We start from the raw sequence: 14,421 nt of genomic DNA, 5'->3' as shown, positions 1-14,421 counted from the left end.
ATGTTCTTTAATATGGGAAGAACTTAGTATTATCAAGATGGCAACACCTAAAATTCATTGAAAACCTTCATATAATCCAGATGGCAGTATTCCCTAAGTTGATCTGCAGATTCAGTTCAATTTCTATCACAATTCAAGTTGCTTTTGATCCCAGAAACCAACAAGCTGACTCTAAAATTCATATGGAAATAGAAAGGATTCAGAATTACCAAAGCCATTTTGTAAAAAGAAGAGAAAAGTAGAATACTCCCACTTCTAGATTTCAAATTTTACTACAAATCAACAGTAATGAAGACTGTATGTACTGGCATGGAATAGATGTATAGGTCAGTGAACCAGCACTGAGAATCCAGATATCAATTGATTTTTGACAAGGGTGCCAAGAAAACTTAATGGGAGAAAGAGTCTCTTTTATTTTTTTAATCAACAAAAATTTATTTCATTAAGCATGAAGTTACATTCACATTTGTCTACAAACACAGTAAGTAAGGAAACAAATATTATCAGCTTTCTTGCTGTAGTACCAGATGTTCACTGACAGGCTCACTTGAAGGCAGAGTCTACCCTGAAGGGGACTCGAGATCAGTCACAACTACTTGCGGGGAGAACACAAAGACCACCAGCTTTCTTGCCGTGGTGCTGGATGTTCAGTGGCAGGCTCACTTGAAGGCAAAGTCAACCCTAATGGGGACTCGAAAACAGTCATAAGTACCTGTGAGAAGAACACAAAGACCATGAGCTTTCTTGTGGTGGTGCTGGATATCCGGTGGCAGGCTCACTTGAAGGCAGAGTCAACCCTGTAGGGGACTTAAGATCAGTCATAAGTACCTGGGAGAACACAAAGACCATCAGATTTCTTGCTGTGGTGCCGGATGTTCAGTGGCAGGCTCACTTAAAGGCGGAGTCAACCCTAACAGGGACTAGAGATCAGTCACAACTACTTGCAAGGAGAACACAAAGAACACCAACTTTACTGCTGTGGTGCCAGATGTTCCGTGGCAGGCTCACTTGAAGTCGGAGTCAACCACGAAAGGGACACGACATCCGTCACAACTACTTGGGAGGAGAACACAAAGACCGCCAGCTTTCTTGCTGTGCTGCCAGATGTTGAGTTGCAGGCTCTTGAAGATTGAATCAACTCTGCCGAGGACGTGAAATCAGTCACAACTATTTGGGAGGAAAATATAAAGACCACCAGCTTTCTTGTTGTGCTGCCGGGTGTTCAGTGGCAGGCTCACTTGAAAGTGGAATCAACCATGATGGGGACTCGAGATCAGTCACAAATACTTGGAGGGGAACACAAAGATTGCCAGCTTTTTTACTGTGTTGTGGGAATGTAGAGAATGGTGCAGCCACGATGGAAAACAGTATAGAGGCTCCTCCAAAAATTAAAAATAGAACTACCTTGTGATCTAGCAATCCCACTTCTGGGTGTATACATCCAAGAGAATTGAAATCAGGATCCTGAAACACTATCTGTATTCCCATGTTAACTGTAGCATTATTCACAACAGCTAAGATAAGGAAACAAACTAAATGTGTGTCAAAAGATGAATGGATAAAGAAAGTGGGGGCATATACATACCATGGAATATTATTCCACCCTAAGAAAAGAAGGAAATCCTTCCATTTATAGTAACATGAATGAACGTAGAGGACATTAAGCTAAGTGAAATAAGACAGTCACAGAAGGACAAACACTAGGTAATTCCAGTTACATGAGATATTTAAAATAGTCAAACACCCAGAAGAGGAAAATAGAATTGTGATTACCAGGGGCTTGAATGAGTTGAAAATGGGCAACTGTTGCTCAATGGGTATAAAGCTTCAGTCATGCAAGATGAAAAACTTCTAGAGATCTGCTGTACAACATAGTACCTATAGTTAAAATATGGCATTGTGTACTGAAAAACATGCTAGGAGGATAGATCTCATGTTGTGTTCTTACCATACACAAAAATAATAATAAACAAAGACCACACACCTAAAAGAATACAAGTTTTGAAAGTTATGAATATGTTTAGTACCTTGATTCTAAATGCTATCACATGTGTATGCATGTTCAAACTCAACAAAATACATACATTAAGTATGTGCAGTTTTGTGTTTATAAATTATACCTCAGTGAAGCTAAAAAATATCCTATGACTTTGGATTAGACAATGGTTTCTTAGATATGACAGCTAAAACACAAGCAGTCAAAGGAAAAGTACATAATAAAACTTCATCAAAATTAGAAAACTTGTTTGCTTCAAAGAACATTATCAAGAAATTGAAAATGAAAACCACATAATGGAATAAGATATTTGTTAATGATATATTTGACAAAGGTCTAGCATATAGCATATATAAAGAATTCTTACAACTCAACAATAAAAAGATAAGGAGTCCAATTAAAACCTGGACAAAGGATTTAAATAGACATTTCTCCAAAAAAGATAAATAAATGGTTAACGAGCACAAGAAAAGATGCTCATTATCCTTAGCAATTAAATAAATTCAAATTAAAACAATGAGATACCATTTTACACCCACTAGGATCACTGTAATTGAAAATACAGGTAACAACAAATATTGGTGAGAATGTGGAGAAGCTGGAAGTCTCATACATTGCTAGTGCACATGTAATTGAGTTGGAAGATGACTTGACAGTTCCTCAGAAAGTCCAACATAGAGTTACCATATGACTCAGCAATTTCACTTCTAGGTATATACCCAAGAGAAATAAAAACATATGTCCATACAAAACTTGTACACAAATGATCATAGCAGCATTATTAATAATGGTCCCAGAGTGGAGACAACCCGAATGTCCATCAACTGATGAATGAATAAACATGTTAGTATATCCATTCAATGGTATTATCCAGTCATTAAAAAAAAAGAATGAAGTACTGATACCTGGATGAACCTTGAAGACATTATACTAGGTGAAAGAAGCTGGGCACAAAAGGCCACCTACTGTAGGATTCCATTTATATGAAATGTCTAGAATAGGCAAATTCATGCAGAGAAAAGTAGATTAATAGTTGCCAGGTGCCAGGAAAGTGGAGAATGGGGAACGGCTACTAACGTGCATGGTTTTTCATTTAGGGGTGATGAAAGTGCTCTGCAATTAGTGATAAAGGTTGCATGACTTCATGAATATACTTAAAAACCAGTGAATTGTACAATTTAAGAAATGGATTTTATGGTTTATTAATTAAATCTCAACTTAAAACAGATTAAATATTAGCAGATATAAAAGGCATTTGATATATATAATAGTTCTTCCTTTTCCTCTTCCCCTATTCCCAGATCCTAAGGAAACACTGATGCCTACGTCACCATGTTTATCCTGCAGCTTCTTGTATTGCCTGGCTCACCTCCAGGCACTCATAATTTAAAAACATGGGCCTAGGAACTGAAAAGGGAATCAAAGAGCCAGAGGTTCTTGGGTCTCTTAGGTGATGGCCGTGGGAGACACTTTCTACTCCATTTTTTTCATGGGAAAGGAAATGTATTTCAAATTAGACTATACAGTTGGTTGGAAAAGCCTTTAAAATTCTTCACCTTTTTTTTTTTTGCTCCCATTTTGTATTCATGAAACCACTTTCTCAAGGATTACAACAGCAAAAAGGGAGCATTTCCCCCATTATTGAAGAGTTATTGCCATTGAAAAATCATATGCATTTCCTATCTATCTATCATGGATTCATCTATCACTGTATTAATTTATTTGGTCCCCAGTAACTTGATGAACTTGAATCACTCTCCCTGAGTCTGAGTCTGGGAGACCGAAAAAAACAAGGACCAAGACTCCGAATTAAGGCAAATTAATCTCCATCAGGGATGCCTAGTAGATTTTAATCTATATGCTAACTTCAATACATTAACAGTTGAGAAAGGTTCTGTGCTGAGCAAGATCCTAGGGACATGTCTGTGACTAGTTTGACAGAATGATGTGCTTGATCAGTAATGTCTGCTTGAACTCATGCAGGAAATTCAGAGTCTGTGCACTTCAGATATGCCACCCTGACTTAGCAAATGCTCCCTCAGGGGCCTCTAGCCAAAAAACTTCCTGGTAGTATCACTCAAACCTTGAAATACTGCATTTGGCGCAGTGTGAAGTTGTATTGTATGTGTATGTTTCACCTTCAGCAGCCTGAAGCTTAATTTAAAGCAAATAAAACCAAATGCCCACTCTGTTGTAACGATTATAACCTGTCCCATAATGACAGATTATAACCTGTCATTCTATCAATGACAAAGGAAATGACTTATTGGAGAATGCTTATTTAGGTTCCTCTGTTGTAGGCTAAGTCAGCCACCCCATACATTAGATTGAGTATGTTCAGGGTGCTATGGCTATAGACACACCCCATTCATTAGAAAACTTAGAAATAATTTCCTATCTTAAAATTATTATTGCCTTCAAATTCCCTCTTGCTTATTTCACTTCCCACAGTGGTGATGACTAATCTCTCATACTTGTAAATATTTCCATTCTTTCTCAGTCAGCACAGAGGATTTGTGTGTGTCTGTGTGTGTGTGTGTGTGTGTGTGTGTGTGTGTGTGTGTGTGAAGGAAGGGGGATGGGGACGGGTAGAATGGGATGATTCCAATGTTTACTTTGCATTGTCAAGTCAGAGATGGAAGGCACCAAATGGGGACTCATTATTAAGCTAAGGCTTCCACTGGCCAAAACATGTGGATTTCATGCCTTCTTCACTCTGATCATGAGTATGCAGGCTTTAGTAGGGTGGTTCTGGACTTTCTTTGGGTTTCTGAATTTGGTTAACAAGTCAGTGGCCTAGCACAGACTGCTGTTTCTGGGTAGGTTCTTTCCAGTGAAACAGGAGGAGGAGGAGAGAGGGAAGGATCCCCACCTGTTTAGTCAGGACACCCAGCCAATAACCCTTTGCAAAGCACATAGGCTCCATCCTTTTCACAAAGGCTTCCAAAGTGCAAATCAAATAAACAATCAAAGATACTGAAGAGATTTCTCATTTCCATACCCTCTCACCCATTATTCCCAACGGTAAGTAAAACCAAATGGTGTTATGTAAATTTTATCCAAATAAAAGCAGCCAGACATGTGAAATACTTTAACTCTTCTGTTATTTAACATTCTACTCAAATCTTTACTCTTTTCTTGCATTTTACTTTTGGTTCTGTGCTCAGTTGAGGATAGTGCACATTTAATAAAACACTGGTATTTTCCTGATGATAGCAATAAGTTAAAAATAAAAAGAAAACTACATACACAAAACACATTAGTGGGGATTTGTTTTACACTTTCTTGAATGTTGGGGTAATGCTTGCAGTAAGAATATATTGCCTGTCTAATTAGAACAATCAGTACAGACGCGTCTTACAAATCAATAGGCAAGCTATCAACAAAAGACACAGTTCGCTTTTTTCTTCCAGCTTTGTTTTATTGCTTGGACTATTTCTTCAGTCTCTACAGAACACAGAGTGTGACACTGAAAAAGTCTAGTTCTAAACGTTTGAGTCAGGCCAAACAGGGGATTGAATTGCTCTTGTAACAACAGAGACCCTTATTTTTTGTGAGATGGATCCTCGGTCTGTCGCCCAGGCTGGTGTGTAGTGGTGCGATCTCGGCCCACTGCAACCTCCACCACCCAGGTTCAAATGATTCCGGTTGCAGCCTTCTGAGTAGCTGGGACCGCAGGTGCATACCACCATGCCAGGCTAATTTTTGTATTTTTAGTAGAGATGGGGCCTCACCATGTGGCCAGGCTGGTCTCAAACTCCTGATCCCAGGTGATCCACCTGTCTACAATTCGCTTTGACACAAGAAAAGGAAATGATTTCTTTGGCCAGTGGCTTACCAGAAAGAAATAAAAGAATAGGAGAAACAATCGACAGGGGAAAATGTCTGCCTACCCACGACAGCGATGTAAACCTCTTTAACATTTATTCATGACACAGCAAGGGCCTCAAAATCAGAACATGGACCTCAGAGTCTTTTTGAGATACACATCCCATTTCGTATATGGGGCCTCTAGAATTTGCCCTATAAACAAGGTCACCTTATTATGAGATCTTCTCCTGGTTTCCGTAACCTACTCCAACCACAGGATATTGGAAACGGTTTTCGATCTTAATTCTGACAGACACAATTCAAATTCCTTAATCCTAAATGTGGAAATTCCAAAAGATCAGTCCCTAAAGTCCAAATCCTTAAAGTCTAAAATCCCTTACATCTAAAAATCCTGAAAATCACAATAACAGGATAATTGCATCATATTAGGCGGAGCTATTACCTTCTTAGTGTCTCTATTTGGAAATTAAGTGTGGTTTAAAGAGAAGCCATTGGTGAAAATTTCAGATGAGTGGATTGGCCATGCGATATGGCAGGGGAGAAAACTTCAGTTTAAAAAGGCATCAGTTGCCTATATTAGCATTCCTTCCATCTGATTACATTTCAGGAACTTTTAATGAATTAAAGCCGCATTTGCCTGAAGAAGCCAGTGAAGTTACTTCCTGGTTAGAAAATAGTTATATGCATGGTAGGATGAGAAGACATGCAACAATTTTAGACCAGTGTTGTTTCTGATAATGGACTTCCATGCAGCCAAAATGACACGGAAGCATGGCATCAAAGATGGGAAAACTTAATAGGGAAGGCTTATGTTCTTCAGACAGAATCATAAAAGAAAGTTTAAAAGAGCAGTGCCACATGGAAAATGAAGGTGAACATATTCTCTGAGGAAAGCCATGTCAGTTATTCATTGAAATACAAAAAAAAAGCATTATTCATTGAAATACAAGATTTCAAAATATGGTCAATGCCTGTGAAAGTCAGTCATTTCTTACAGACTACCTTTGTGCAATACCTACAATCTATTCCTGTAATATACTTTTTCATATGTCAAACTTTCTTTTCAGTTTTTTTCTTTTTAGATTTTCTTTCATTATTTAAAGTTTTCAGCATTATATGTTTACAATTCACTATGCTATCTATTTCATCTTTGCATCATTTGCAATACTGGAGGTATAAATTGTGTAGAGACTTTCAGAAAGTTCTCATTCATTGCATAGATTTTTGCAAATTTGACTTCACAAAAGTATATTATCACAACACTGACTTTGTGTGTAAACATTGTGCCTGTTTAAAAGAGCAGTGCCACATAGAAAAATGTTGAAACATCTTCAGTAAATGGAGAGATGTTCCTTTTGTACATCCGCATTTGTGAAAGATAAAATTTCTCGAGATCTTGGATCTTTGAATGTCCATATGTTATGATGGTGATTCATTGTGGTTTTTGACCGAGCCCATCAAAAGACTTGGGTTGTGCATCACAGTATTTCAGAAAACTGCAATTTTAAATCTGGGTGCACACAATTTCCAACAATAGCAATATGCACTTAAATATTTCCCTTTTTGACCTATTTCTCAATTAATAGGATTTATTTGCTTATCACTGTTACAGACATATGACTGTTATTAGTATACCCAAGTGCTTATGCTTGTAAAAATATGTATTTTTGCCTATTTTATTGTGTAAAGTAGCCTACAATGTTCTGTCCCGTTTTTATGTGTCTCAAGTAAACTCCCTTTTGAAAATGTAAATGCATATCTTTAACATTTTTTTTAAATGTTTTTTTCCCAGAATTATAGTTTCGTGATTTTGATCTTTTGGGATTTCAACATTCAAAATTATGGCATTTGGGGTTGTATCTTAGGGGTTATAATTGGCTCCCATAGGAAGTGAACTGAAGTTTACATTGAATTTCATTTTAGAGTTGATGAGAAAGCAGGAGAGAGTGAACTTTATTGTTTTATTTGTATTTATTTACTTATTTTTAATTAATTAATTATACTATTATTATTTGAGACAGTGTCTCGCTTTGTCACCAGGCTGGAGTGTGGGTCGGATCTCAGCTCATTGCAACTTCTGCTGCCCATGTTCAAGCGATTCTCCTGCCTCAGCCTCCTGAGTAGCTGGGACTGACTACAGGCCCTCACAGCCATGCCCAACTAATTTTTGTATTTTCAGTAGAGATGGGTTTTGACCATGTTGGCTAGGATGGTCTTGATCTCTTGACCTCATGGTCCACCTGTCTCGATCTCCCAAAGTGCTGGGATTACAGGTGTGAGCCACTGCGCCCGGCCTTAGTGTTTTATATGTACTTGGCCTAGTTTAATTTTTTTAGAAATATTACTTCATTTAATTCTTATGAGAATCCTGTGAAGGTTGGTATCATCATCTTTATTTTAGAGGATAATAAAATGAAGCTGATATATTGATTGCTGAGCTTCAAATTTGGAAATATGAGAGAGGCTGTGTATGAATGATGAGTCATTCACTGTAATAAAATACATAATATGAATTCTGGAGTCCAGTAGATTTGAGTTTGGACCTTTGCTTTGGCTCATCCAGCCGTGAGACACCGAACATGTCGCTTCTGTTCTCTGAGCCTCAAGCTTCCTCAGCTTTATTGCTTAGTTTTTTGTGAGCATTAAATTATACAGGAATGTACTTGTTATGTTACATGCTGTACAGTAAGCTTGCTTCCATTCACTTATGCAACAAATGTTTAAACAATTTTTACTGCATAATATTTTTTATTATTTAAAAATGATTTGTATATGTTGAGCCAGCCTTGCATCCCAGGAATGAAGCCAACCTGATTATGGTAGATAAGCTTTCTGATGTGCTTCTGGATTCGGTTTGCCAATCTTTTGTTGAGAATTTTTGTTCTCAATAAAATTTGTGTTCTTTCTGATGAATCAGTGTTCATCAGAGATATTGACCTGACATTTTTTGTTGTTGTATTTCTGCCAATTTTTGGTATCAGGATGATGCTGGCCTCGTAGAATGAGCTAGGCAGGAGTCCCTCCTTTTCAATTGTTTGGAATAGTTTCAGAAGAAATGGTACCAGCTCCTCTTTGTGCCTCTTGTAGAATTCAGCTGTAAGTCCATCTGGTCTGGGCTTTTTTTTGTTGGTAGGCTATTTATCACTGCCTCAATTTCAGAACTTGTTCTGGTCTATTCAGGAACTCAACTTTTTCCCAGTTCGGTATTGGGAGGTGTATGTATCTAGGAATTTATCCATTTCTCCTAGATTTCCTAGTTTATTTGTGTAGAGCTATTAGTAGTATTCTCTAATGATCGTTTTTCTGAGGGGTCAGTGGTCATATCTCCTTTATCATTTTAAATTGTTTCTATTTAATTCTTCTCTCTTTTCTTCTTTATTAGTCTAGCTAGCCATTTATCTATTTTTTTATTTTTTCTTTTTTAAAAAAAGCTCCTGGATTGATTGATTTTTTTTTGTAGGCTTTTTTATGGCTCTATCTCCTTCAGTTCCACTCTGTATCCTGGTTTTAAAAATTTTTTTGTCATATAAAATTATATGTGAATGTTGAAATCCTGAAAGATAAAAATCTGGAAAATATAAAATGTATAAAACATATGTATAGTTTAAAGTATAATAACCAAATGAACACCTGGGCCCAGCACCTGGTTTATACGTGCACTATCAGCCCTCCTGAAGCCCAGGAGCCCACCCCAATCACATCACCTTCCTCTCTCCTGGAGGTAGCAAGAATGCAAACAGTGTCAATTGTTCTCTTGCTTTTCTTTATATGAATAGTTTTAATATACATGTACGTGCTCCTAAATAATATATGCTTTAGATTTGCCTGTATCTGAACGTTTTAGAAACAGTTCCATCTTGAGATATAATTTATAAAGTTTTAAGCATACATTTGAACTTTTAATAAACATATACTGCATTTTATTCTGTGATTTCCTTTCTTCTAATCACCATTATGTTTTTGAGAGTCATCGAAGTTGATGTATTTGGTTGTATTTTATTCATTTGCATTCTTGTAGGGTATTTCATGAAACAAAAATACCATAATTTGTTCACATTCTACTGTTAATGTATATATGGGTTGTTTCCTGTTTTACACTGTTACAAATGATACTACTATGAATACTTTGACGGTGCACACATGTGAGAGTATAACTAATAGTGAAGCTGTTCTGTTGCAGGGTATGGGCAGGATGGAATTTCTATGTTTCCTAGGAGGACACCCCACTCCACCCACTATCTGAAATAAAAAGACAAAGCTGGTGGCGGGCGGTGGCTCACACCTGTAATCCCAGCACTTTGGGAGGCCAAGGCGGGTGGATCACGAGGTCAGGAGATCGAGACCATCCTGGCCAACATGGTGAAACCCCGTCTGTACTAAAAAAACACAAAAATTAGCTGGGCGTGGTGGCATGCACCTGTAGTTCCAGCTACTCGGGAGGATGAGGCAGGAGAATTGCTTGAACCTGGGAGGCAGAGATTGCAGTTAGCCGAAATTGCGCCACGACACTCCAGCCTGGTGCCTGGCGACAAAGGGAGACTCTGTCTCAAAAAAAAAAAAAAGAAAAGAAAAGAAAAAGACAAAGCCGATTGAGCGACAATAGTTAGGAAGAGCCACGTTGGTCAGGCACAATCTTACTAAGCAGAGCAGACTCTTGATCTTATTTATGCATGGATTTGGGAAGCTGGGAGTTCAGGGGTTTGTGGACTTTCAGAATGTTGGGGATTGTTGACAGATTAAGAAACATGATGCTCAGGTAAGACTGTTGTTGATTGGTTGGGAATCACTTATTAGAATGAGTCTGTTCCTAATTGACTGAAAGTCAGAAGTGAGAGGCTGTTATTGATTGGTTGTTTTGAAGAGCATGTTTACCAGAGGTGGGTTGTCATTGATTGATTGAACTGTTTAAAATATGGGTAGCTAAATATTACCAGGGTTACAGAAAAATCAGTTTTTTGTTGTTTTTTTTTTTGAGACGGAGTTTCCCTCGTTACCCAGGCTGGAGTGCAATGGCGCAACCTCGGCTCACCGCAACCTCCGCCTCCTGGGTTCAGGCAATTCTCCTGCCTTAGCCTCCTGAGTAGCTGGGATTTCAGGCACGTGCCACCATGCCCAGCTAATTTTTTGTATTTTTAGTAGAGACGGGGTTTCACCATGTTGACCAGGATGGTCTCAATCTCTTGAGCTCATGATCCACCTGCCTCGGCCGCCCAAAGTGCTGGGATTACAGGCGTGAGCCACCGTGCCCAGCCCAATAATTTCTAATATCATCACAAGTGTTAAAATTGTCCCTATTCTCTTTTTCTGTCTATGATTTCCTCATTTGATTCAAACTCTAAGTAAAGTCTACACATGACATTTCGTTGATAAATTTTGTAAATCTCCTTTAATCCATAGATCGCCCCCTCTCTTTTTTCCTTTCCTCAGAATTTATTTGTTAAATAAACCAGGTTCTTTATCCAGTGGAACTTCCTTCCTACAGCCTGCATCTGGCTGACTGCATTCCTGTGGTACATTTGACATGCCTCCCTATGCTTCATAGTTCCTGGAAACTGGTAGGTAGAGCTGATGGCCTTATAAGACCTAAGCCTGATTTTTTACAAGAATACTTTAGATGTTATGTCGTCCATTTCCAACAGGATGTGTAAAATGTCTGATATACTCTCCCCTTCTCTCTCTTCATAATATTAAGATTGATTAGTTATCATCAGGCTATCCATCCATTACAAAGTTTCTCATTAGCTTTTCAGCATTGATGACTCTTGCTCAGATCCTATCCCATTATGGGTTTCAAAACAGTCTCCTGCCATCTTTTCTGCAGTTTAGAGGATGGCACTGGCTTCACAGAGGAAGATGCAGAGAAAACAGGAGGAAAGCAGGCCCCAGGTAGGAAAGCAATAACATTGCTGAAGCAAAGGTTTTGTGCATTTAAAAATTTGAGCGGTATTGCAAAATTGTGCTCTAAAGAGGTTAAACCAACTTAACACTTTTCAATAAATGCCTGTTTCTACATACCCTTTGCCAATTTGATAGGTGAAAAACTGCACCTCATTCTGGTTTACAATTGTTAATTTTAAGTGCAGTGGACCATATTTTCAAATATATATTCGTAATCTGTATTTTTTCTTTTGTGAAAATCTGTTGCTATTTTTTCCCATGTTTTCTATCAATTTTTTTACATCTTTTATTTTTTAAAGAATTCTTTGTATATTAAAGCAGTGAGTTCCTTATCTGTCATATCATATGTGTTACAGATATTTTTCCCAGATTATTGTCTTTTGACTCTGATCAGGATACTGTTTGCTTTGTAGAAGGTTTTTCATTGTTACAATGCACTTATCAAATATTTCCTTCATAGCTTCTGGGTTTTTAAACGTTCTTTGAAAAGTCTAACAGATGACCATTAAAAATCATTCATGATTTCTCCTAGTATTTCTATGGTTTCAGCTCTTTTCTTTTCTTTCTTTCTTTCCTCCTTCTCCCCTTTTACGTACAAATGTTTGGTTCACTTTGATATGGATTGAACTTTTATTTATTTATTTTGAGACAGGGTCTCACTCATTCAGGGTGGAGTGCAGTGGCATAATTATAGCTCACTGTAACTTCAGACTCCTGGGTTCAAATATTCCTTCTGCCTCAGCCACCCAAGTAGCTGGAACGACAGACACATGCACCATGCCTGGCTAATTTTTAAAATGTTTTTGTAGAGATGGGATTTTGCTATGTTGCCCTGGCTTACCTCAAACTCCTGGCCTCAAGCAATCCTCCTGCATTGGCCTCACAAAGTGCAAGAATTACAGGCATGAGCCACTAGGCCTAGATTGAACTTTTATTTCTTGCCAGATGTTGTCTCAATACTGTTAATAGAACGACGTATATTTTCTCTAATCATTTAAAGTAGTGCTTCTATTGTGTACTACATGCTGAATGTATTTGTGTCTATTTCTGAATCACCTGTTTTGTTCCACTTATCTATTCTTTTAGTACATTGACTCAGATCCATGGTGTATTCAATGCTGGCATTCTGCATTGTACACATTAGATGCATCCTTGAAAGGCTGTATGTGAAGCAAAAACAATTGGGTCCATAATCTCACTGGCATCCTTTAGTTATTGTTACATAACATACATCCCAAAACTCAGTGGCTTCCAATGACAGCCAGTTACTCCCACACATTCATAGGGTGTGCTGGGCTGGGTTCTGCGGGGGCAGTTGTGCTCTGCATGGCGTCCATTCCCTTCCTAGGGCAGCAGGATCATCTGCCTCATGGTGATGCAGAAACACAGAAAGTAGTGTGCAAAGACGAAGGTTGCAGAGGACCCAGGCTTTCCCCACCCACTGCCCCTTCTTCCTCATCTTAGTGGTCAAAGCCACAAAGCTAAACCCAAAATCAAGGGTGAGGAAAGTTTCCTTTGCCCCCATGAGACATGGAAAAGCTGTGGACACAGAGAAGGTGAAGAACTGGGACCACCATCCCAATCTCCCACAGCTACTGACACATAATTTAAATGGGGACACTTCCATAGAAAATTCTAGGTCCTTGTCTAATATTAAGCTAAAAAGGAGCTGCTAACATATATTTGAAACACACTGAAAATTTAAGTACCCAGAAAAGTACAGGGTAACATAACATCCATGTGTCTATCTCTAATAGTTAACAAATTAATATTTTTACATATTTGCTTCTGATCTTTCTGTTTAAGAAATAAAATGTTTTAGAGTTTATGTACTCTGTATACCCTTCCATGGTTTTCTCTCACTATCCAGAAGTAATTACTATCTTAAAGGTAGTCTACACACATTTTTATTATATATGCAGCATTCATGAAGATTAATACACTTCTTTCTTTTCAAATTTTAAATATTATAAATGGTATGATACTCTATATATAATTCTAAATTCAACAGTATATCTGGAGATCTAGCTGTATTAATACATATAGATTGTCTTCTTCTAAATTGTTATATTTTACTCCATTGTATGACTGTATTAGTCTGTTCTTGCATTGCTATAAATAAATACTTGGCCGGGTGTGGTGGCTCATGCCTGTAATCCCAGCACTTTGGGAGGCCAAGGCAGGTGTATCACAAGTTCAGGAGTTCAAGACCAGCCTGACCAATATAGTGAAACCCTGTCTCTACTGAAAAAAAAAAGAATACAAAAATTAGCCAGGCATGCTGGCAGACACCTGTAGTCTCAGCGACTTGGGAGGCTGAGGCAGGAGAATTACTTGAAACCAGGAGGCAGAGGTTGCAGTGAGCCAAGATCACACCACTGCATTCCAGCCTGGGTGACAGAGCAAGGCCCCATCTCAAAAAAATAAAAGAAAGAAAGAAAAAGGAAATACGGTTCTGAGTCTGTAGAGAAATCATGGCAGTTTCTTGGGAGGTCTCAGGAAACTGACAATCATGGCAGAAGGTGAAGGGGAAGCAGGCAGGTCTTGCATGGCTGAAGCAGGGGGAAGTGAGAAGAGGGGAGATGCTACACACTTTTAAACAACCAGATCTCACCATAACTCACTCACTCATTATAACGACAACAGCGCTAAGGGGTTGATGCTAACGCATTCATGAGAACTCTGGCCCCATAATC

The 14,421-nt window shown here is 38.2% G+C and overlaps 1 protein-coding gene across 2 annotated transcripts in view; it reads right to left on the bottom strand.

Moving 5' to 3' along the window:
- Positions 1-409: 409 nt before the first annotated feature.
- The window catches only part of FBXL21P (F-box and leucine rich repeat protein 21), a 65,104-nt gene continuing 51,092 nt past the window's right edge, over positions 410-14,421 (bottom strand). Inside the window, exon 7 of one of the 2 annotated variants that reach the window (XM_078359741.1) lies at positions 410-712. In XM_078359741.1, coding sequence (XP_078215867.1) covers positions 660-712 — 53 coding nt within the window. In that variant the 3' untranslated portion in view covers positions 410-659. The remainder of the gene's footprint in view (positions 713-14,421) is intronic. The other variant, XM_078359733.1, reaches the window with a different exon arrangement.

The sequence above is a fragment of the Callithrix jacchus genome, chromosome 2, assembly GCF_049354715.1.
Source record: "Callithrix jacchus isolate 240 chromosome 2, calJac240_pri, whole genome shotgun sequence".
NCBI classification, from domain to species: Eukaryota; Metazoa; Chordata; class Mammalia; order Primates; family Cebidae; genus Callithrix; species Callithrix jacchus.
This window is presented reverse-complemented; position numbering and strand designations above follow the sequence as displayed.